The 21,954-nt window shown below is 61.1% G+C and overlaps 1 protein-coding gene across 1 annotated transcript; it reads left to right on the top strand.

The window, feature by feature from the left end:
- Positions 1–4,895: 4,895 nt before the first annotated feature.
- ADAMTSL5 (ADAMTS like 5) lies at positions 4,896–21,437 on the top strand. Its single transcript, XM_084614541.1, has 12 exons — positions 4,896–5,447; positions 8,920–8,989; positions 13,425–13,579; positions 15,067–15,127; positions 15,846–15,954; positions 16,120–16,247; positions 16,603–16,726; positions 17,739–17,822; positions 18,450–18,613; positions 18,996–19,239; positions 19,867–19,938; positions 20,985–21,437. Exons 1-12 carry the CDS (start codon positions 5,329–5,331, stop codon positions 21,296–21,298), a joined length of 1,644 nt encoding a protein of 547 aa, XP_084470667.1. The 5' UTR covers positions 4,896–5,328; the 3' UTR covers positions 21,299–21,437.
- Positions 21,438–21,954: the final 517 nt, after the last annotated feature.

The raw sequence follows: 21,954 nt of genomic DNA, 5'->3' as shown, positions 1-21,954 counted from the left end.
GGATACAGATAGATGGTCAGGGAAGCCCATTTAAAGAAGACTTCTGCTGTGCTCCTCTTTATGTGGAGCCCTGCATGCTGCTCGCCCCAGTGACATCCTGCAGCGGTGAGTTCCAGGGGTTGATGGTGTGTGGCTGGGGGAAGGGCGCACTTGCGATCTCCTCCCTTGTCCTCATGCTGCAGGACAGGGAGCAGAGCTGAATGGTGCAAAGGTCCTGGAAGGGAGATGGACTTGGGGCCCAATCCTGGCCTGGGATCGATGCCTCACCACCCCCACTGGGAGAGCGTGTCTCTGAACAACACCCCCACAAAGACAGCTTCTGTGGGTCCCACCAAGGCCACACTGGGAGCTGCCAGCCACCATCCCTCCGGCGGGCAAGGTGCTGACGTGTCCGTGAACGCAGGCTTCAGGCAGGCACCTGGCTGATTATTCCCCTCCCCCCCCACATACCGCCAGCGCCCCACGGCCATGGGGGAGGATGCTGAGCTGCAGGTGGAGGAAACTGACTCAGGAAACGGTTCCCAGCTCCCTGCAGGGGCTGGGGGGCGTCCAGAGCTGCCTCTCTGAGGGATGAGGCCCGGGCTCCTCTCCATCCCCTTGGGCTGCGGGAGAGCTCTGGGGCCAGGTTCTCCCAGGCTCAGGCCATGTGCTCTCTCCTGCGGAGGTGGGGAGCGGCCTTGCCCCTGCCAGCATCTTCCTTCCCAAGGCCGGTGGTGGGAGGGCCATGTACCCCCCCCCCCAGTCAATGGTGGAAAGGCCATAATCCCCCGCTCTCCGTGTTGGCTCAAGAATCCCTCCCGCACTGAGCACTGCAAAGGGCTTCATTTTCCTCCCCCATCTCCTGCTTTGTCCTTCCTGTCCTTGTGCTCTGTACCCCTGCTCCCCCACCCCCGATCCCACTCTTCATCTACCCCCGGCCAGACCCCTCCCTCCCTGCAGCTTCCTCCCCTTCTCTGGCTGCCTGACACCCCCGCAACACATGCGTCCCTTTCTTCTGTTCTCTGCCCTTCCCTTCCCCCACATCCCTGACCTCTCCTGTCCTCCTGCTCCCCCTGCCCTTCCCACTCCTGAAGCAGCCTTGGCAGGAGAACAAGGCGCAGCCCAGCTGCAGGTGCAAGGAGCTGCCCATTTCCCAGCATGCACTGCACGCGCTGGCCTTGTTCTTGGGGTGGGGGGGTGTCAGCTGCATTCCAGCCAAAGATGCAGCCCCCTTTGCTCTCCCCATCTCTCCCAGCCTCTTGTACCCCCCCAACCCCCGCTCTGCCCATCCTTCCCAGCCCCTCCATTCTCTCTAGTCCCCCAACCATCAGCCCCTCCTAGGACTGCCAACCCTCCAGGATTGTCCTGGAGTCTCCAGCAATTAAAGATCAATCTTTAATGAAAGATTATGTCATGTGATGGAACCTGCAGGAATACGGCCAATCAAAGTTGGCAACCCTAACCCCCTCGTGCCCCCCACTCCCTGGGCCTAGTGTTTACCCGACTGCCACTCCCCGCGGTCCTTCCCTCTCCCGTTACCCCAGTGTTCTCAGCACTGGGCTGGTGGCATGGAGTGGGGTTGGCTGTGGGGTGGGGAGGGACATGAGGGGGGGCTGGCAGGGCTCTCGGGGAGGACTGATGCAGGGTGGGAGCAGAAGGGTATTCTCAGAGCCTGTAAGCAAAGAGAGAGAAGGAACCCTGGCCCCCTGATCCCCGCACCCCGGGGGAGCTCCGAGCTGTCCAGCCCGGAGCTGGGAAGAGGGGGTTTGACCGTGGGGCCTGGTTTGGCCATTGTGCAGAGGCCTTGCTCACACTGCCAGGCTCTGGCCGTGCCTGGTGCTGCTTCACAAGACCCTTTTCCCCCAGCTCTCCTGGGCTGGTCCAGCTTTGCTCTCTGCCCCCCCCCACACCCCACAACCTGCCCACGCCAGCCGCAAGCCCTCTGAGCTCTCGGTCTCAAACATGGGGGGTCTTACCCCCCCGCTGGGCTGTGATCGTGGGCTAGGCAAGCCCAGCTCACTGGGGCTGGCACCACTGGTGGGCCGGGGACAGCGGAGCCAAAGCCTGGATGCCTCCCAATCCCGCCCCGCCTGCCCCCCTTCCCACGTGGGGCCAGGCCAGTTTGCCTGGAGGCTGCACTGGCTGTTGGTACCAGTACAATGAGATCTGGGCATATGGCCAGATTTGGCATATCACCCGTGTGCCCGGGGCACCGAGCCCCACAACACCACTGGCACAGCACAGAATCACCCGCCCCATCCCACACGTGCAAGAGCCTCAGCCAGGACCTCCCCTCTCCCCATCAGCTCAGGGAGCTGGTGCTTTGCGAGGGGCAAGGGGACAAGCCCCTGATGCTCTGGTCCCCATCTCTGCCCTCCCTGCCAGGAGGCTCCAGGGCAGGCAGCAGGCCCTGCCTGGCATCCTCCTGGAGTAGGATCTCCCTTGCGGCGCTGGCCCTGGCTGGGGACGAGGCTGGAGCCCGTATCTCGGTCACCTCCCGGCATTTGCCCGCTGGCTTCGCACTGCAGTGGGGCAGGGAACAGCACCAAAAACAACCTGTCTGGGATGGGCTCTGAGCCCAGCCCCAGCACTCGGCACCTGAGGGCTGGTGGGAACTGAGCTCCTCCAAGAACCGCCCCCCCTCCCGCTCCCAGTCCCTACCCCCCATGCCCGTGGTTGCTTCCAATCCTACATAGTGGTGGGGGCGGGGTGCATCAGCAGGGACGGGAGAAATAAAAATGCCCCCCAAGCTTCCTGTCACTGCTTGATCCCTGCCCTGGGAGGGGAGGGGGGTCGAGATCTGCCCTACCTTCCCAGGCGGCTAGGGGGAGCGAGCGCCCCCAGCAGAGCAGGGTAGTGCTGGGGGGTGGGCCATGGTTCTCCGCCTGCCAGGGGCTTGCTGGGGCTGTGGGGTGGAGCCCCTGGGAGTACGTGGGGATGGAAGATCATGGGGATGGAAGTCGAGTCGTGCTGGGCTGCAGGGGGAAGGGGCTGAGTCCCTGGGGCAGGGCCGTGGAGGGTGACGGGCCCTCGCTTTACCTTGCGATGGGCCCGGGGCTTTCACAGATGGGACAGGAATGCTGTCTAGGGGGCTGGGCCTGGGAGTCAGAACTCCTGGGTTCTGCTCCCAGCTCTGGGAGAGGAGTAGGGTCCAGGGGTAAGAAGGGGGCCAGAGTCGGGCCTCCTGAGAGCTCTTCCTAGCTCTGCTGCTGCCTCTGCCCGTGAGCATGGGCGCGTCCCTTCCTCTCCGTGAAATAGTCCCAGTAATGCTGGACGAGGAGACCCCCAGGCGCGCGGGAGAGCGGAGCTGGCCTCCACGCGGGGACTCGTTCAGCGGCTGGGCCGAGCCCCCTCTGACAGGCCTAGCAGGCAGGGGAACCTTGCGTTAAAGAACTGCATGGAAGCAGGGTGTCCCTGCGGCTGGGATGAGCCGGCACCGAGCTCAGCCCCGGCACTGCCTGGGAAGCTCAGGGGTTGCTGTAACCCCGGCCTGCAGGAAGGGGCAGGAGCTCCACTCTGCGGGAAACAAGTTGGGTTTGAAACAACAAAGCCACAAGCAGTGGCAGAGGCTGCACGGGGCGGGGGAGTGGGCCAAACTCCACGGGGGTGGGTGGGGCTGTGCAGCGGGTTGCCCACTGGGCCTGACCCCCCCCGTCATTGGCACCAGTGTGAATCAAGAGCACATGCCAGGAGCCGCTGGTGTCAGTGTGAACAGAACAAGGCCTAGTGGCCGTCAGTGTAACTTGCACTGATTGGCCCACCTGTGAGTGTCACGGAGCAGCGGGCAGGACTGGATGGAGTCTCAGGTTGTTTCTCCCCCTACCCTGTCCTCTTCCCCTCCTCACCGCGGTGAGTTAAGAACATAAGAACGGCCATACTAGGTCAGACCAAAGGTCCATCCAGCCCAGTATCCTGTCTGCCAACAGCGGCCAATGCCAGGTGCCCCAGAGGGAGTGAACCTAACAGGTAATGATCACTGATCTCTCTCCTGCCAGCCATCTCCACCCTGTGACAGACAGAGGCTAGGGACACCATTCCTTACTCATCCTGGCTAATAGCCATTAATGGACTAAACCTCCATGAATTTATCCAGTTCTCTTTTAAACCCTATTGTAGTCCTAGCTTTCACAACCTCCTCAAGCAAGGAGTTCCACAGGTTGACTGTGCACTGTGTGAAGAACTTACTTTTATTGGTTTTAAACCTGCTGCCCATTAATTTCATTTGGTGGCCCCTAGTTCTTATATTATGGGAACAAGTAAATAACTTTTCCTTACACACTTTCTCCACACCACTCGTGATTTTATAGACCTCAATCACATCCCTTGCACCCCCCGCTGGCTGTCAGTTACGTTTCGACCCCTTTCCCTAACCTCGGGGCGGCTCCATCCTCTCCCATGGGTTAGTCCTGATTTACACCGGGGCTGAAGCATGATCAGGAGCAGGCCTGTGTGACCCCAGCTGAGGAGCTTCCACAAGTCATTTACATCACCCCTAGCTTCGGCCTGCTTGGCACCCTCCTCCACCAGCTCTGAATTTGGCCCTGTGTATTTATTTATAGCTGATATGGCCCAACACCTCCTGAAGGCAGGTTTGGCCGACAGCCTGGAAAATGCCATGGATCAAAGAGTTAACTTACCCTTTCTGCCCTGGCTCCAAACCCGGCCCGATAGAAACAAATCAGCGGGGCGGTTTTCAGGATTTTCCTCCGAAAGGGGAAAACACTTCGGACTCGCCCGGCCAGTTTGCCCTGCTCCCTTTAGGGAAGGGCACGGCCGTGGTGTGTTCCCTATCAGAGCAGCATGGGCCTTTAAGGGTTAAGTGGGAAACCGGGACGGCCATGTGCACCTTTGGGTATGAATATTAATAACACCAGTTGTTGTAGGCAGGATCAGAGCATTAAAAAGTGAAACGACGTAAGGGGAGGAGAAAGGAAAAGGGCTTTAGCTCCATCCCCGAGGAACCGCACGGGACACTGCGTGGCTGGGAGATCCAGCATGAGAACCCACCTTCCTCCAGCGTTTTGGGACAGCTAAACCCAGGAACTGGTTACCCCGGCACGGCCCCCACCTCCCTCCCCCCGGAGGATCAGCACATGGGACGCCGTCCAAGCCGATGCGGGCCAGACTCCAAGGCTACAGGCTGCTTGGGAATGAGAGTACAGGAGTTTCTGGAGCGGGGAGCTGGGCTGGACTCTCCCCCACGTGCAAGTCCCCGTCCGGGTGCTCAGGTCTGATCGGACGCTGAAATCTTTGGGAGAAAGTCGGGCACCTGGCACAGTTAGTTCCCAGCTCCCCTCTGGGAAGTGAGCCCAAGCCACCAGCATCCAGGAGATACAGGTGGGAGCTGGGATGGCAAAGCACCCACCTGATGCCAGGATTAGCGGAAGGAGAGGAGCGGGCACAGAAAGCCAGGGGTGCCAGGAGGGTCTGACATCCAGCCAGCTGACCATGGGCTCCCAGAGCGTCTGGTAAGAGTATTTCTTTCTTATTAACCCTTTGCAATCTGTCCTTTTCTAGCCCCTGTCGCCTGAAGGTTCTTCAAATGTGTGGCGAGCACTAGCCATGGGAGCCCCACCACCTCCAGAAATGTTATTCACCCCAAATGTACAGATGGGGGAACCCGAGGCACGGAGCGGGGAAGTGATTTGCTCACGGTCAGCAAACAGAACCCAGGAGTCCTGACTCCCAGTCCTCGCCCGTCTCTAACTCCTTGATCATACTCCTTCCCCACCCTCAGCTTAGAGAGAGTAATAGCACAGGGAACCCTCAGCCAGCAAAAGCCAGGCAGGCCACTGAGATGGTCTATGAGCTCCAACTCACCTGGGCTGGGGGCAGCGTAAGGTGCTTGCTTAAAGCAGAGTGGGGGCAGGCTGCAGGGTGTGGTGTCTGGGTTTCACTGTGATTTAGAAGCTGGGAGGGTTCTTACATCCTGTCCTCCCCATCCTGTCCCGTTCCCCACCGTCCCAGCCACATGAGAAAACTTGTCATGTCCCGGGTGGCGCATCCCCGGCTGCTGCAGCTTACTGAATCAGAAACAGTTCGGGCTCCAATAAAACCCGCTCGACCAGAGCCTGTGAGATCAGAAGAGAATTCCCCCCACCTGACCCCATAGCTTCAGATGGACTCCGTGGGTGCTCTCTGCATGTAGATGGCACCCCTTCCGGCCTGGCAGGGGCAGCTGGTGTGCCAGCTGCTGGTGCCACTGATGTTCTGTGCCCTGCTTCTGCAAATCTCCCGGCTCCAGCTGCCACATGGAGGGCTTGGTGATCTGCTGGCTGCAGTCTCTGATCTGTGACTTTGCAGTGAGGATAGGATAACAACGGTACCTCCAGGAGCTGGGGATCCTTGCCCCCCCAGCACCCTCACACACGGGCATGGCATTAACTCGCCATCACTGGCACACCCAGAGGGCATCTCAGGGTGGTGAATGGGTCTGATCCTGCCACCTTCACTCACCCATGCCACCCCCCTCTGGCGTGAGTGAGAGGAGAATCAGGCCCAGTGTGTGTGTCCGGTTGCAGGACTGGGGTCCTGTTTCTACACCACGGGCTGGATTCTACCTTCCTTCCCTGTGTATCACTCGAGAGCAGGGCAGGGTTTGGGCTGGCGTCCTGGCAGGGCTCTGGCCAACGTGTCTGTTCTGGGGCCTGCTATGGGACCAAACACAAAACGATACCCCCAGTCGCACCTCCGATTGTTCCATGTCTGACTCATCTTTTGAACGATGCAGGGACTCATCTCGAAAAGCTCCCTGCGTCAGCCAGGCAGGGGGAGCAGGGACGGATGGAGACAACACTCCAGCAGGACTTTCCCAGCCCGAACTTCTGTGACTCTGTGGGAAAACCCAGGGCAGCTGGGGGTCAGAAGGGGTGGGAGGAGGGGTGGTTAAGATAGAATTTTTCAAGGCAAACTAATTGCTTGTTCTCCCCTGCATGGAACCAGAATCCCTCAAACCAGACGCTGTTCTGAGGAGGGTTCTATGTTTTAGAGCTCAAGGAATTCTAACTGGGGTGCAGTCTAGAACCCACTGGGTTCGAAAACCCCACGTGAGCCTGTTGCTTCGGCCCAGACCCGTGTGCGCTCTGGAACCCTGTGCAGGCCTAGGGGACCCAGCCTCCGCGTACCCCATGTGAGCCCGGGGCGTCTACATTCTAGAACCCGGCTCATTTCTCAGGGGTTGTAAATTCTAGAACCCGCAGGATAGGCTGACGGGGAGGCAGGTGTCGCAGTCCGGCGCTCCCATAGATCACAAGCCCTTTGGGGCAGGGACTCTGTGTACCTGCGTGTGTCTGTCTGGGGTGCAGCCCCAGGCACCCGGAGCCCTGCCCTGAGTTCTGAAGTGCTCTAGAACCCAAGGTGAGCTGGTGGCATGAGCCTCCTAGCCACTATGTCAGTTCTACGCTCTACAAGCAGGCTGCATATTCTAGAAGCATTCTGGTCTCGAAATGCTAGGGACAAACCCTAGACACCGGCACCCTTTGTGCAGGGCGGGTTGCTGAGTGGATGTGGCATTCCTCACACAGAGAGAGGAGGTCACTTTGCACATCCCAGGCTGGCCGCATGACTCATCGCCCAGGGAAAGAGCCCCGAAGCCGGAGCAGGAGCTGTCGAGTGCCCTGACAGTTCTACCAGTGGCCTCTCGCTTTCAGCTCGGTTCCCAGCGGGGGCCGCAGGATCCTACCTCTGCCCTGTCCTGCCAGTGCCGCACAGGGGTGGCGGGGGGGCAACGGAGCAATGCCTCCCAGTCGGGCTGTTCTCCAGGCAGGCAGAGTGGCCAGGAGCTGAACAGCCCATGGGGAATGAAAAGTGACTTGGGGAGTGGCCAAGCTCACCCGGGGAGTGGCCCAGACTCAGACTGAACCTAGGTCCCAGTCGCAGGCCAGTGCCCGACCCATGAGGCTGGCCCGCGTCCTAGGCGGCTGGCCTCTCCGCTCTTGTCTCCTCCGCCCCTCCCAGCCCCCCCCAGCTCCCCCCATTTCCCCCTCCCACACCCCCCCCCACATCTCTGCCAAGGGCCTAACCTCAACCCACAGTCAAACACCCCCAGATTTGTGGGGTCTGGACCTGGAACCCAGATGTGGATGCAGCTTTCATAGCTTGACCCCCCACAATGGTCTGAACTGAACCCCCCAAAACAAAGACATTTATTTTGGACGGGCAGGGGAGAGGGTCAAAATCTGGCCCCACATTTTTCATCCCAGCCCCCCCCCCCATCTCCAGTCAGCCCGCCACCCCCACTGGATTGTAGGAATCCACCCCACCTTGTTCCCTTCCCTGATGATCTCACACCTGAGCTGTTGTGTCTTGTCTTATCTCTGTGTGTCTTGTCTGGCTCAGGCCGAAATCTGGGGGGAGGGCCGGGACCAAGCCAAGCTTGCTTTGCAGGGCTCCTGTCTCCCTTGTGTCTGTTATGCACCTGTAGACATGAATGTGGGTAACTAAGGGGGGGACACACACTCCCGAGAGGGCCCCCCCATCCCTGTTCCCTCAGGTGCCTCTAAGAACCGGCCAACCTCAATAGCTTTGGCTGCTTCTCCAGCCCCCTTGAATCTGCAGAATTACACCAGCCTGGCCTTTCTCGCTGGCTCCCCCCATGCCTGCCTGGGCTGGAACAGCAGCCTCGGCCCATGGCATCTCAGGGACGCGCGGGGCCAGCATGTGACTGACAGTGGGTCAGGTATTGGATTGGGACCTGCGTTCAGTTCCCAGCTCCCCCACGGCCTCTCTGTGTGACCCTAGGTGAGTCACTCGCCTCCCTGGGCCACAGTCTCCCCCTCTGTGAAATGGGGGTTCAAAATGCTTCCTTTGCCTGGTCTGTGTAAGTGCCATGAGGCAGGCAATGTGGGAGCCTTTGCCACCTAGCGGGGAGTTGGGGGGTTGACATGCCGGGCAGGGCAAACTCTGGAATCCACGCTGAGTTTTCTCTCTGGCTTTTTGCAGGCACAGTTCCCTGGGGACCGTCCTGCTCCTGACCTGGCTGAGTGTGGGCTGGGGCATCGGCAGCACTCAGGTAAGTGGAGGAGAAGAGACCACGTGGACAGGTCAGATTGGAGGACAGACCTTCCCTAAGGCCTGGCCCAAGCCTGCAGCAGAGTGGGGGTCATGTAGGATCTGAACATTTCCCAAGATATCTGTCCCCATTGATGTACGTCGTGGTATCACCACCTGTAACTGCAGGACCCCGCCGACCCCTAACAGATAATAGGCCTAGATATACACCAAGTGAGGAACATAGGAATTACCAGGCAGGATGAGACCCACAGCCCATCTAGCCCAGTGTCCCTTCTCTGATGGTGGCTAGCACCAGCTGCTTCTGAGGCAGGTGTGCGAAACCCTGCAGTGACAGTAATGGAACAACCTGCCCCCTTGGAAATTTCCTTCCTGACCCCTGTGATTTACGGGTTGGCTCATGCCTAGAAGCATGGGAGTCTCCGCCCTCCCAAAGCTCTGGAAATAAAAATAACTTGAAGCACTTGCCAAGGGTCACAATGCCACTATATCTGGCTAACTGACTGGTAGATAGCAATTCATCTGTCCTTATCTAAGCATTCCCACCCACCACTGCAATGCAGCCCCCCCTGGAGTGAGAGCTGGCAGCTGTTTGACAACACAAAGCAACAACAGCTACAGAGGGGATTTTGGGGAGATAGGATGTAAATGCCTCCAGCTGGAAGCTGGCCAAGATTCTGGGAGTAACAGACCCCTGCGGTGGGGGATCGGTAGCAGCCACAAGGGGTCAGGGCCCCATCTCCAGCAGCAGTGGGCCTCCGTTGCAGGAGGCATGTTCCATTCGTCATACAGGAAATAGTCTCTTCTCTTCTCAGCTGCTTTATTCCTCTGCAGCCAGAGCTGCTCTGTCTTTCTTTAACTGGCTGACCCAGCCCTCTCCTCTTGTCTGCTCCTCGGGAGGCAGGGTTGGCAGCTCATCAGGGTCAGGTCGCTGGGTTGGTCCCCCCTTTGGGGTGGGGTGGCTTGGGCACCAGCATAGGAGACCCCTGGGAGCTCCTGTCCAGGAGCCAGTGAATTGATCCAGCCAGGCCTGGCTGTTTGCTTCTCTCCCAGTTGCCAGATGACCCCCCACCCCATCTCCCTGTTTATTTCCAGCTCTGCCCGTAGCTCATTAATCCCAGCATCTGCTGGGGAGTTAACAGCCCAGGCCTTGGAATTCTCCGGCCGGCGCCCAGAGGGCCCAGTGCAGAATGCCCACGGAGCTGATACTGATCGGCCCAGTTGTGTGGGGGTGCCGAGTGAGCCGCAGCGCAGGTGTGACACTGTTGGGGGTTACCCAAGGCGGCCAGGAGGAATCACTACCACAGGGTGGGGCCGAGCTGACAGGTGTGACTTGTTGTCAGTGTGCATTGAGTCAGCTCGGAGACCCACCCTGCTGCAGGTGACAAGTTTCTCTCCCCCCCCCCCGGGGGTTTGGAACCCAATATTCTGCGTGTTACGTATCTGTACAGATGCTTCCCTTCCAGACGTCTCACACTCCCCAAGAGAAGAGGCTGGGTTTTCGCTGTTGGGAGAGACTGTCAGTGAATAGTGTGGTGGCTGGACACTGATGTAATGTTCCTTGCCAGGGCATATTTGTGTCCCAGAAGGGACTTGCCCAAAGCCACACCGCAAGTTAATGCCAGAGATGAACCCAGGCGTCCTGGCTCCCAGTCCCACTCTGCTCTAACCCACTAGACCCCCCCTCGCCCCACTCCCCTCCCAGAGCTGGGGTGAGAACCCAGGTGTCCTGGCTCCCTCCCGCTGCTCTGATCACGGGATCACACTTTACAGGCCAGCTCAGCTGTAAACTCCACGTGGGCTGGTGCCTGAGTTCTGAGCAGCATTTGCACTGCGAGGGGGAGAGAGAGGGAGGGTGTCACAAGGGGAGCCCGTCAGCAAAGGAAGAATCTAACCCAGCGCAGCAGTGGTGGGTGTGAAGGGGCCCTGGGAATCTCAGCTCTGGGCATGGCGGAGAGGGCCCTGTGCAGGCCCCAGGAAACACGCTGCAGACAAGAAGTAACTGGTGTGCAAATTACCAAACGGGCCTGCATCCTCCCCCACCCTAACCACAGAGGCAGGGACCCACCCACGGCACTGAGATCATCCCTCCTGTCCTAGGGCTGGGTTAAGGACACAGGCAGGGGCTCCTCTCTGCCAGCATGGCAGAGCTCTGCATCCTGGAGCAAACACTATCTGGTCACAACAGTTTTGCACTGTGCCTACTTGGCACAAGGTTGCAGGGCAACCACGTATGGGGCCCTGGGTGCATCTGCCCCCTGGTCTCCTGCATGGGTGGCTCCGCCCACAGCTCCAGGGGACGTTTGAGTGAGAGGGGGGCTGAGCCCCCAGGGTCTGGCTGAATGCCAGGGGTGGTAGCTGCCCCAGGGAGCATCAAAGAAAGGCCTGGGGTGGAAGGCTGTAGTTTGCCACCAGAGCGGGTGACCGCTGGACCCTGGCACAGCTCATTTGTGGGTCAGCTTCCACATGGGGGATGCTCTGCACTCGCAGCCCACCCCCGTGTCTCTCACCAGCTTCTGGCACTTGGCTTTCCCGGTGGTCAGGCCCCCGTGCATCCATGTGTGCGTGCGTGTGGGTATGTGTGTAGTGCAAGGCCTGCAAAACCCCATGCACGCACATGTGTGTACGATATTTGTGTGGCATTCTATGTGTGCCTGCACACACGTGTGTGTGCTCATGCGTGTGACTCCATGTGCAGTGGGGGGGAGGAGATCTGCTTTTTCCATCACCCGGCCCCAGGCATGCGGCAGCTGGGAGTCCCAGAGACGCAGCAGCTGATTTGGGCCTGGAGGTTCCTTCCAGCTTCCAGCTTTTAATAGGCAGCAGGTTTATTAACAGGCAGCAGGTTTAAAACAAATAAAAGGAAGTATTTCGTCACACAACGCACAGTCAACCTGTGGAACTCCTTGCCAGAGGATGTTGTGAAGGCCAAGACCATAACAGGGTTCAAAAAAGAACTAGATAAGTTCATGGTGGATAGGTCCATCAATGGCTATTAGCCAGGATGGGCAGGGATGGTGTCCCCAGCCTCTGTTTGCAGAAAGCTGAGAATGAGCGACGGGATGGTTCACTGGATGATTCCCTGTTCTGTTCATTCCCTCTGGGGCACCTGGCATTGGCCACTGTTGGAAGACAGGACACTGGCTAGATGGACCCTTGATCTGACCCATTAGGGCTGTACTTATGTTCTTGCCTCCAGCTCTGGGCAAAGGGAGCACCAGTGTAATAGATTCCTATCTATCTATCTATCTATATCTATCTATCTATCTCATTCTCATGGTGGTGGCTGAGCTCTTGTGAGTCACACCCCTGCAGGGTGCTAGCATGTCGTCCCACTCCCCCTGGGGCTGCTCAGCCAGGGGCAGTACAAGTAAAGGTGTATCCATCTCCCCCCCGCCCACCTTTGGGGAAGTTCCCCTCCAGATCTGGCTCTGGACTCTCCAGCCTGGGGCTCATCACTCTTCTCCCCAGGCCGGTCCCTCCACCCCGTCCCGATCACTGTCTGAGAAGGACAATGGATAGCGGGGCAGGGGACTGGAAGGGGAGACAGGCCTGGCTGGCGGGGAGCCAGGGGATGGGAAGCCAGGAAGGAACCTTCATTCCAAATGTCGGGAGCAGAGATAAAGCAGGCACTGGAGGGATCCTACAGGATTCAGTGTAAGGAGTGGCAGGGACAGAAACCAGAGAAGGAGACAATTACAGGGCTGGGGAGGAGGAGGGGGATGATTTCACTGTGTGATGATAACTGCCCAGCAAAATAAAGGGGTGGGGGTGGGGGAGATCTAGGATGTTGACTCCACCAGAGAAGCCATGTGGCCCGGACTCCCCCCTCTCCACCCCCCCGCCTCCCAAGCCTTCTCGAGTGGCCCAAACTGGGCAGATCTCAGACTTATTGTTACAGCTACAAGCTGCCCGTGGCCTCCATCCAAACCGTGAATGGAAACCACACGCCTGACGCTGAGCCCGCCCCACCCCCCCAAAATTGTTCAATTGGAAGCAGTTCTCTCCAGCGTGCTCCAGCTGTGCTCCCCCGTGGCGAGTGTCCCAGGATGCCCCACTGGCAGGGAGCCTGGGGGGCTGGTGCCAGCTGCACGGCGGTTTCCAGGGACTGTGTAACAAAATAACCGGGGAAGGTTCTTGGGGATCTGCCATCTCTGCACTGGGCTGGGCGTGTTGGCGACAGGGCAAAGGGAGTGGATGGACGTGGGTGATCCTCCCGGTGTGGAGCAGGGGGAGTATGGGGGGGCAGATAGCCCCTCCTGGTGTGGGGCGGGGGAGGATCGGAGGGCAGAGGGACTGAGGCACCCCTCCTGGTGTGGGTTGAGGGGCTCCTGTGGGAAATGTTGCTTGTATAACTGGAGGGGCACAGGGCAGGCCTGGGCTGGGAGGGACTGGCCCATCCGGGAGGGGTGACTTTGTCATCTTCCTTTAAGTAGGGGACAGCCAGCAGGACCCTGGCGTTCGGCCTGGAGCCTCAGCCCCGCCAAAGGCGCCAGCCAAGCCATGGGGAATGGACGCCCTGGGGAGGCTGGAGTGCATGCTCCAGTACGTGTGGGGACGGCGCCTCCTTTCGCACCAGGAAATGCATCCGGTGAGTGGAGGATCCGGGGGGGAGAACCATGGGAACCCTCACCATGTTGCGTAACCATGCATGGAACAGGCATGACGGCGTCCTCCCCCAGGGACCAGACACAGGGCATCTCAGCCTGGCATTACAGGGCCAGTGCTGATGTGGGGCATGGGAGAGGTCTTTGCCCAGGGTGCGAATGACCCCTCTGCAACGCACCCCGATACAAAGCGACATGCACGTCTGGAGACCACCGGCTCCACTCCAGGCAGGCCCAGGAATCCACCTCTGGTTCTGCCCAAAGGCCGTCAGCTGAACCCTCTCACCTCCCTGCGCCCAGCATGGCCAGCTGCGCCAGTCCTGGGCAAAGGCTGGCCTGGATTCCATGGCCCAGCCGGCAGGGATCCAAGGAACAGGCTTGATTTCTCCAGTGGCCCAAAAGGTTCTCATGGAAAAATATTTTTCTCTGGGGCATTTCCGACGACTTTGCATTTTAATTTGGCTTGAAACTTGGGGGGAGGGTTCTAATGACAAAAGATTGATTTGGGGTTTTTTCCCCCTTTTTTGGAGGGCAGGGGAAGGAGAATAACAATATTTTTAGTTAATCTGAAAAATTCCATGGGAAAATGTGGAAGGAAAGTAATTTTTATTTGGGGGGGGGAGGCGGGAATGTTCTGTATTTTCCCACCTGCTCAAAATTGCAGATGAAATTTTTTAGCTTCATTTGACATTTTTGCATGGAAAATACACAGGCTTGGCCTGATTTCTAGGTGGGGAGAGAAATAAAAAAGCTTAAACTTGGGCAGAATAAGCTGCCCCCCAACCCCCTCCCCCGCTATTCATACCCCCACCCCCTCCCTCCAAGTGACTGGGCTCAACCTGACTCTGAGGATCAGACGAGATGATCCCAATGGTCCCTTGATATCCATGATGCACACCCCAAGGGGTGTGCGCTGGGGTATCGGTCCCCTTTTGGGGACCCCTGGCTGTGGCTGGGATCCCAGGCAGACAGGGGTGGGGTGCAGGCCTGCGGATTTGTCTGTGCCGGTTGGCCAGAGTCCGTGGGTGAGCGGGTTCCTTATCTCTGCCCTGATTAGGCGGGGAGGCGCCTGGCGAGATCGGGCGTGATTCAGGGCACGCTCTGCCCTACTCCCCCAGCTCCCCAGCCTCGGCGGGGGTGTCAGCCGAGCGTCTGGGCAAGCAGCAGTGCTCGCCGTGGCTAGCACCAGGAGGCATGGCTGGCTGGGCGGGCGTCTGGCTCTGCGCCCTGCCTGGGATTTCGGGCCCCTTTTCCTTCCGCCTTGTTTTCCTCTTGGAACCACCACACATTCTTCCAGCGAGTCGTCGCAGCTCCCACACCCCACACGCCCCATCCCGGAATCCCTGCCCCGTCACCCGCCGGCTCCCTCCCTTGGGCACAGGGCCTATGATGGGACCCTGCCATTGCCCTGCCACCCAGATGGAAGGCCTGGCAGCTTGGGAGCCGCTGTGCTAAGGTCCTTTTACCGCAGGTTCCCTGAAGAGGAGCTGTGTGCAGGGGAGCCCCGGCAGTACCGCGTGTGCAAGCTGCACGTGAGTGTGCACCAGAGCGACGGCGGCTGGAGTGGGGGAGGGGTGCATCTGAACCAGTTTATATCCGCACTGTGTCGTCCCCCCAACACACGATGCCACAGCAACACGGAGCTGCCAGCTCAGAGCGAGGCACCAGGGTGCAATGGGTAGGGTGTTGGACCGGGACAGCGGGCACCTGGGTTCTGTTCCTGGCTCTACCGCTGGCCTGGCTGGGTCCTGCCTCTCTGTGCCTCAGTTTCTCCATCCACTCCTCGCGTGAACTTTGCAGCCCCCAGAGGGGTGGATGCCAGCGGCTGGCCGCTTCTCTGCCCCATCCCCTTGGGAGGTTTGTCCGTCGCTGCCACAACTGGGTCATGCTCCATCCTGTCTCGGTGGCAGAGCCCCGTGGTGGGTGGTTCCTTCCTGTGTTGTCCAGCCCAGCCCCTCTGCTGCTCTGATCTCGAGACTCACGTCTCATCTGACTCCCTGGAAAGACAGAGCTCAGGCGTCCAGACCAGCACTGGGCATGGGCATTCTCCCTGATTCTGGGCCTCCTGCAGTTCCCCGCCACCTGCCCCATTTACAGGTGCCCCTGCCGGGTGCATGATAACCTGCCCGCTGGTCTCTGCTAGTACAGACGGGACTCGGTGGCACTTTGCCATTCCTTCGCGTGCCCGATGGCCAAGGCAAGGCAGGTCGCCCCCCTGTGAGGCTGCAGCCCTGTGCCCTTCCCTTGCAGGAGTGTCCTGGCAGCTCGGTGCCCTTCCGGGCCGTGCAGTGCTCCCTGTATGACGGCAAGCCCATCCTGGGGAGCCAGGCGAGGTACCAGTGGGTTCCTTTTCATGGAGGTGAGTCCTGGGTTCGAATCCACCCCCGCGGTGGCACAGCCATTCTGCTGCCTCTCCGTTCTCACCCTGGGGGCCCTTCTCCAGCCGCCCTTGCTGAACGGCAGGGCCTGCTGGTTTCCTGGCCCCTAAACTGGAACCGCTCCCATCCCCGGCTTTCTCCTCCAGCGCCCAACCTCTGCGACCTGAACTGCCTGGCGGTGGGACACAATTTCTACTACACCTTCGGCAGAGTGCTGGACGGGACCCGCTGCAGCCCGGACTCCCCGGATCTCTGCATCAGCGGCCAGTGCTTGGTAGGGCTCGCTTGGTGCTGCAGGGCATGGGGCTCGTGGGGGACCCCGGACTGGGACCAGCACTGTCTGCCAGTGCCTGGCGTACCCAGGCAGAGCGGGGCTTTCGCCCTGTGCCTGGTACCCAAGGGGTTGCCGACGCCACGGCAACGAGGGATGCTGGATAAGGCTCACCCACCTCGTAGACCCTGCATTCAGGGGACGTAGGTGGGTGAGTCCCAGCCCTGGCAATGTGGGGAGGTGCCAGCACTCCGGGCTGACCCAGCCCCCGCTCATTCTGGGGGTCGTCCCGTGCTGGGGAGGGATATCCGGTGCAGCCACCTCGCCCTTCTTGACGCCCGCTTTCCCCTCCTACCAGACAGCGGGCTGCGACGGGATCCTGGGGTCCGGCTCTCGGAGCGACGCCTGCGGCCTGTGCGATGGCAGGAACGACTCGTGCCTCTTCGTGCAGAGGGTGTTCCGGGCCGCGCTCCCCTCCTCCGGTGATTGATTCTCCAGGGGTGAATGCTTTGGCTCTTGGCTTCAACGCTCCCTCTCTGTCTCCTCCGCCGCACGCCCTGCCCCCCGCCCGCCACCCTTCGGAGCCAGCCCATCCCCTCCTGCTCCGGGCACCGTATCCTCTTCCTGACACCAAACGGGACAAACCCACTGGCCAGGAGGAACTGAGCGACCCCATTGCTCGACGGCAATGCACAAGCCTTGCAGAGTGGATGAGCTGGCGTGGGGGGGATGGGGCATGCTGCAGAGATGGGGACCAGCTCTGGGAACAGGAGGCAAAACCCCATTTGCTGTGGTGCCAGGTTTCAGTGCCCACCACGCCCCTCCCTGCACAGTAACAGGCTTGCTAGTGGCTTCGCAAATAATCCAGGCCCCCGTGAGTAGCGGCAGGGGAGGGAAGGAGGGTGCCCAGCTGCATGTTGGCCCGGCCCTGGCAGCCACACCCTAGTGACACCAGGAGAAGAGGCCTGGCCCCTGTGGGGAAAGGGCTGAGCCCCCAGAAAGCTGCTGGTCTTTCCCCACAGGGCGGCACCAGGGCAAGCTTCCTTCTACACCCCCAAAGCATGTCTGAGCCCTGCCCTCCAGGGGGGCAGAGGGCCGTCTAAGCCCCTTTCAGTCCTGGGCCTCTCCAGAGGCTGCTATCGACGGCTTCCACCCACGTGATGGTGACTTCGGAGCTGGATTGGACATGGTGACCCCTGGGAGAAGGGATCCCAAGGCCCATTGCCCCACTTAAGCCCCCCCAGCCATCCAGCGCCCCCCATGCCTGCATGTGCCTGTGAAACTGGCATCCCGCCAGCTCCAAGCCACGCCGCAGCCTTCGCTTCCTTCCCCTCCCTGGACACGAGTTGGGGGAGCCGTGCAGGACGAGCTGGCCTCTCGCTGCCCCTGGGGCGGCGCCGTTGGGTTCAGCCCACACGTTGCTGCAGCGCCGGGAGGAACCAGCCTCCCACATGCCCAGGCTCTGCCCTGACTCCTGTCTCCTCCCCCACCTAGGTTTCTTTGGGTACAAGAACGTGACGAGGATCCCGGCAGGGGCGATGCGCATCAAGGTCACCGACTGGAGCCGCAACTACCTAGGTAGGAGGAGCCATCCCCACCCCATGGCCTCTTGTTAGCCCCGCCCTGCCTCACTTGACTCCGCCCCCCCACAGGCCACATGATGATTCCACTTGGAGTGACTCTGTCCCACAGCCGGAGTGGCAAGAGCGAGATTGTCCCTGATTGTGCTTGGGGAAGGTGCCTTTAAGCCAGAACCCAGGAGTCCTGACTGCTGGAACCGCATCCCGCTCTAACCACCAGACCCCACTTCCCTCCCGAAGCTCGGAAAGGAACCCAGGAGTCCTGACTCCCACCATGCCCCCGCTCTAACCACCAGACCCCAGTTCCCTCCCCAAGCTGGGAAAGGAACCCAGGAGTCCTGATTCCCACCCTGCCCCTGCTCTAACCACTAGACCTCACTTCCCTCCCACTGCTATAACCACTAAATCTTACTGCCTAGCCAAGCTATGCTGGGTTGGGGCCCTTTGTGCATCCTCCCCCCCAGATGGCACAGCTACAGGCCAATGCCATTGCACCATCTGCAGCTTTACCCCACGGTGCCTTTCCCCTGCCCCCAAGCCCAGCAGACCCTCACACTGTGCCCCCCCAGGTCCCCTCCCCAGTCCTCCCTCTCTCTCACTCGGGCCGCTCTGTGTCTCTCCGCAGCACTGATGAACGGGGAGCAGCAGTACGTGATCAACGGGGACTGGGCCATCGACTGGCCGGGCGCGTATGAGGTGGCAGGCACCACGGTGCGCTATGCCCGGGACGCGGACAATCACGAGACCCTCGAGGCAGCCGGGCCGACAGAGGAGGATCTGCACGTCATGGTGAGGGGGGCTGGGGGAGAGAGCGAGCTGGGCTTAGGGGCTGCCCCATCTCGGTCTCCCCTTCACAGGCTGATCTCCCTGGTGCCCTGACAGCATAACACCCCAGGGACCCCGGTGCATGGGAGAACAGCCCCCCTCACACACACACACTTCCCCCAGCATGTGTGTAGGGTCTCCCCCGAGTGCTGGGCTGCGCACCCTGGTTCGTTATTGTAGGGTCTCTCCTGAGTGCTGCTGGGCTGCACACCCTGGTTCGTTATTGTAGGGTCTCTTGGGGGGACTGTTGTATGCCCCCGGGCAGGTGGGAGCTGAGACGCGGGGGGCTCATGCAGCCTGATGGGTGGGCTCAAAGGCAGCTCTCCGTCTTCCCCCTGCCGAGCAGGTCCTGTTCCAGGAGCCGAACCCGGGCATCGAGTACGAGTTTTGGCTCCCCAGGGAGCGGCACGGGCACCTCCAGGGTGACTCCAGCCCTCTGCGACAGCCTCAGCCCAGAGGGGTCGACCTGGACCCACCCGGCGTGCCCCAGCCTGGGCCTTGGACCACACTGGTGCCCCCCACGCACCTCAGCATCAGGGACACAACCACGGAGAGGGCCCGGCGGGGACCCACAGACACAACGCAAACAGGTGCCTGCTCTGTCCTCATGGGTCTTCCCTCCAGGGCCCAGACGATAGACAGACAGGACCTCGATAGACAGACAGTACTACTGGAGTGGACTGGGGCAGGATGCTACCCCATGGGGGCATATTGCAGAGCCCAGGGGAAGCCACCTTGGCAGCAGGATCCCAGCTCTGCTGTGGGGGGCAGATATAGCACCATGGGGGTGGCAGGGGGGAAGGCCAGGGCTACAGAAGCGCCCCACCCCAGAGCGGTTCCAGACCGGGATCCGAACTGCAGTTCTGCCCTGGCCCCTAGCGCTCCAACGGGCAGAACCAAAGCCCCAGATCTGAGCCCCTAGGGCCCTGGGGAAGTTTGGATCCGGAGCTAAACATCCTCCTGGCCCCAGGCCCGTTTGTCCATGGGGCTCCCCTGGCTGCTGGGATGTGGGACCCCCCGCCCACCCGGCAGGGCTGCTAATGCTCCACCACAGCCCCCTCCCTCCCAGCCCCACCCTTAGACACAACACAGCATCCCTCGGCCCCTGGGGGCTTCCGCTGGGGCTTGCAGCTGTCGGGCAGGTACCGGGGTTGCCTGCATCACCCCCCAAACGATCCTCCACCCCCCACTGACTGCCCTGGCTTTGTGCCCCATAGGGAGCTGCGGCAGGTGCCAGACGCCCAAGGGAAAGTCCCAGCGCATCCGCCACTACTGCCAGAGTGACTTCGGTAAGAGCCCCTGGCCCAGCCCCCTGTGGGGGGGCTGAGCGTGAACACGGCAGGGAGAGGGAGCCGGGGGCAGGCACAGGGGCCACGCGGGACTGGGACAGGCCAGGAGACCCGGGAAGGGATTGCCGGGGCACGGTGGGCACTGAGCTTGGCTCCACATTGTCTTTTTTACAAAAAACACTTGGCCACCCGGGCTCCCCACTTGGGCTGGATCAGAGCCGGTGCCCCCTAGAGGGGAACCCCGTGTCCCATTCCCCAACACCCCCAGGGCAGCCAGTTCCCCACTGTGGGGTGGATTGGAGCTGGCGCCCCCTATAGGGGAAAGGCCTCATGTCCCATTCCCCACCCCCTGAGCCAGCCAGTCCCCCCACACTCTGGGGCCAGCTCAGAACTGGCACCCCCTAGAGGTGGAAGGGCCCCATGTCCTATTCCCCAGCCCCCCAGGGCAGCCAGTTCCCCCAGTGGGGTGGATTGAAGGTGGCGCCCCCTAGAGGCGGAAGGGCCCCATGTCCCATGCCCCAGCCCCCCAGGGCAGCCAGTTTTCCGCCATGGGGTGGATTGAAGGTGGCCCCCCTAGAGGCGGAAGGGCCCCATGTCCCATGCCCCAGCCCCCCAGGGCAGCCAGTTCTCCCCGAGGGGTGGATTGAAGGTGGCGCCCCCTAGAGGCGGAGGGGCCCCATGTCCCACGCCCCAGCCCCCCAGGGCAGCCAGTTCCCCCAGTGGGGTGGATTGAAGGTGGCGCCCCCTAGAGGAGGAAGGGCCCCATGTCCCATGCCCCAGCCCCCCAGGGCAGCCAGTTTTCCGCCATGGGGTGGATTGAAGGTGGCGCCCCCTAGAGGCGGAGGGGCCCCATGTCCCATTCCCCAGCCCCCCAGGGCAGCCAGTTCCCCCAGTGGGGTGGATTGAAGGTGGCGCCCCCTAGAGGCGGAGGGGCCCCGTGTCCCACGCCCCAGCCCCCCAGGGCAGCTGATTTTCCGCCTGGCCTGTTGCTCCCCTTCCGCCCCCTCTCCCCTTCCGCCCCACCCCCACTCGGCTCTCGCCCGCAGTGTTCCGGGCCCGGATCCTGGCCAAGCGGCCGATCGGGCAGGAGACGCGCTACGACGTGCAGGTGAAGCACACCTACCGCAACCGCTTCCCCCTGGTGCACCGGGAGTACGTGTGGGTCTCCAACGCCTGTGACTGCCCCCCGCTGCTGGAGCGCCGCGAGTACCTGCTCATGGCCCGGCGCCACGTCAACTACGAGCACACGCTCAACCGCATCCTGCTGCAGCGTGGCAGCTACGCCCGGCCCTGGTCGCCACGCGAGGACACGCTGCTGCGGGACATCGCCGGGCACTGCGCCCGGGGCAGGCCGGCGTGACCGGGGGGGAGCCCAGCCGTGGACAGGGCGGGCAGGGAGCGGTTTGGGGGCGCCCTGACCCGTTTCCATCCAGCCCTCCCCCGTGCATACTCGGGGTGATGCCACAAAATGCAGGGTTCCCCTCAGATCAGCCAGTCTGACCGACGCTGCCTTCGCCTGCCACTCACCCCTGGGCTTGCTGGCTCCAAGGCAGGCCCTGATGCAAGCCTTGCTAAAGTCACCCCCTTGCTCCCAGTGCAGCCAGACCCTCACCTCGAGTGCCAGCCATGGGGGTGAGAGCTGGGAGCTGATGGGAGAGCGGCTGCTGAGATCAGCTTGGGGCGGCAGTGACGGAGGAAGGCAGAGGGCAATGGGAACGGGGGGATTTCAGTCTCCAGTCTCTCCCCGATCCAGCCATGCTGTCCAAGGGGTAAAATGGGAGTGTGGCTTCACAACAGGGCAGGATGTTCGAGTCCACGCCTGGTGGTCGAGGGGACACAGGGCTTTAAAACAGTGTCTCCCTACAGGGGCAAATCCAGGCTGTGAGCCTCGCAGCAAGCCAGTTACTGGACACTAGCCACCCTGCTCAGCCACCTCCCTGCAGCCCTGGCACTGCGAAATCCCTGCCAGGCAGGGTGCAAACGGCGTGAGAACCCAGCCATCACATCCACATCTGC

The sequence above is a fragment of the Lepidochelys olivacea genome (genome assembly GCF_965140295.1).
Source record: "Lepidochelys olivacea isolate rLepOli2 genome assembly, chromosome: 25".
NCBI classification, from domain to species: domain Eukaryota; kingdom Metazoa; phylum Chordata; order Testudines; family Cheloniidae; genus Lepidochelys; species Lepidochelys olivacea.
Note: the sequence above shows the minus strand (reverse complement) of the source record. Positions and strands in the feature narration are given on the sequence as shown.

What these genes read in the sequence shown, in the direction of transcription:
- ADAMTSL5 (XM_084614541.1), top strand. Translation starts at nt 5,329, where the DNA reads ATGGCAAAGCACCCACCTGATGCCAGGATTAGCGGAAGGAGAGGAGCG. An exon ending in GCATCAGCGGCCAGTGCTTG is followed by an intron (nt 16,248 to 16,602) that starts GTAGGGCTCGCT and finishes CCCTCCTACCAG; the next exon opens with ACAGCGGGCTGCGACGGGAT. An exon ending in CTACTGCCAGAGTGACTTCG is followed by an intron (nt 19,939 to 20,984) that starts GTAAGAGCCCCT and finishes TCTCGCCCGCAG; the next exon opens with TGTTCCGGGCCCGGATCCTG.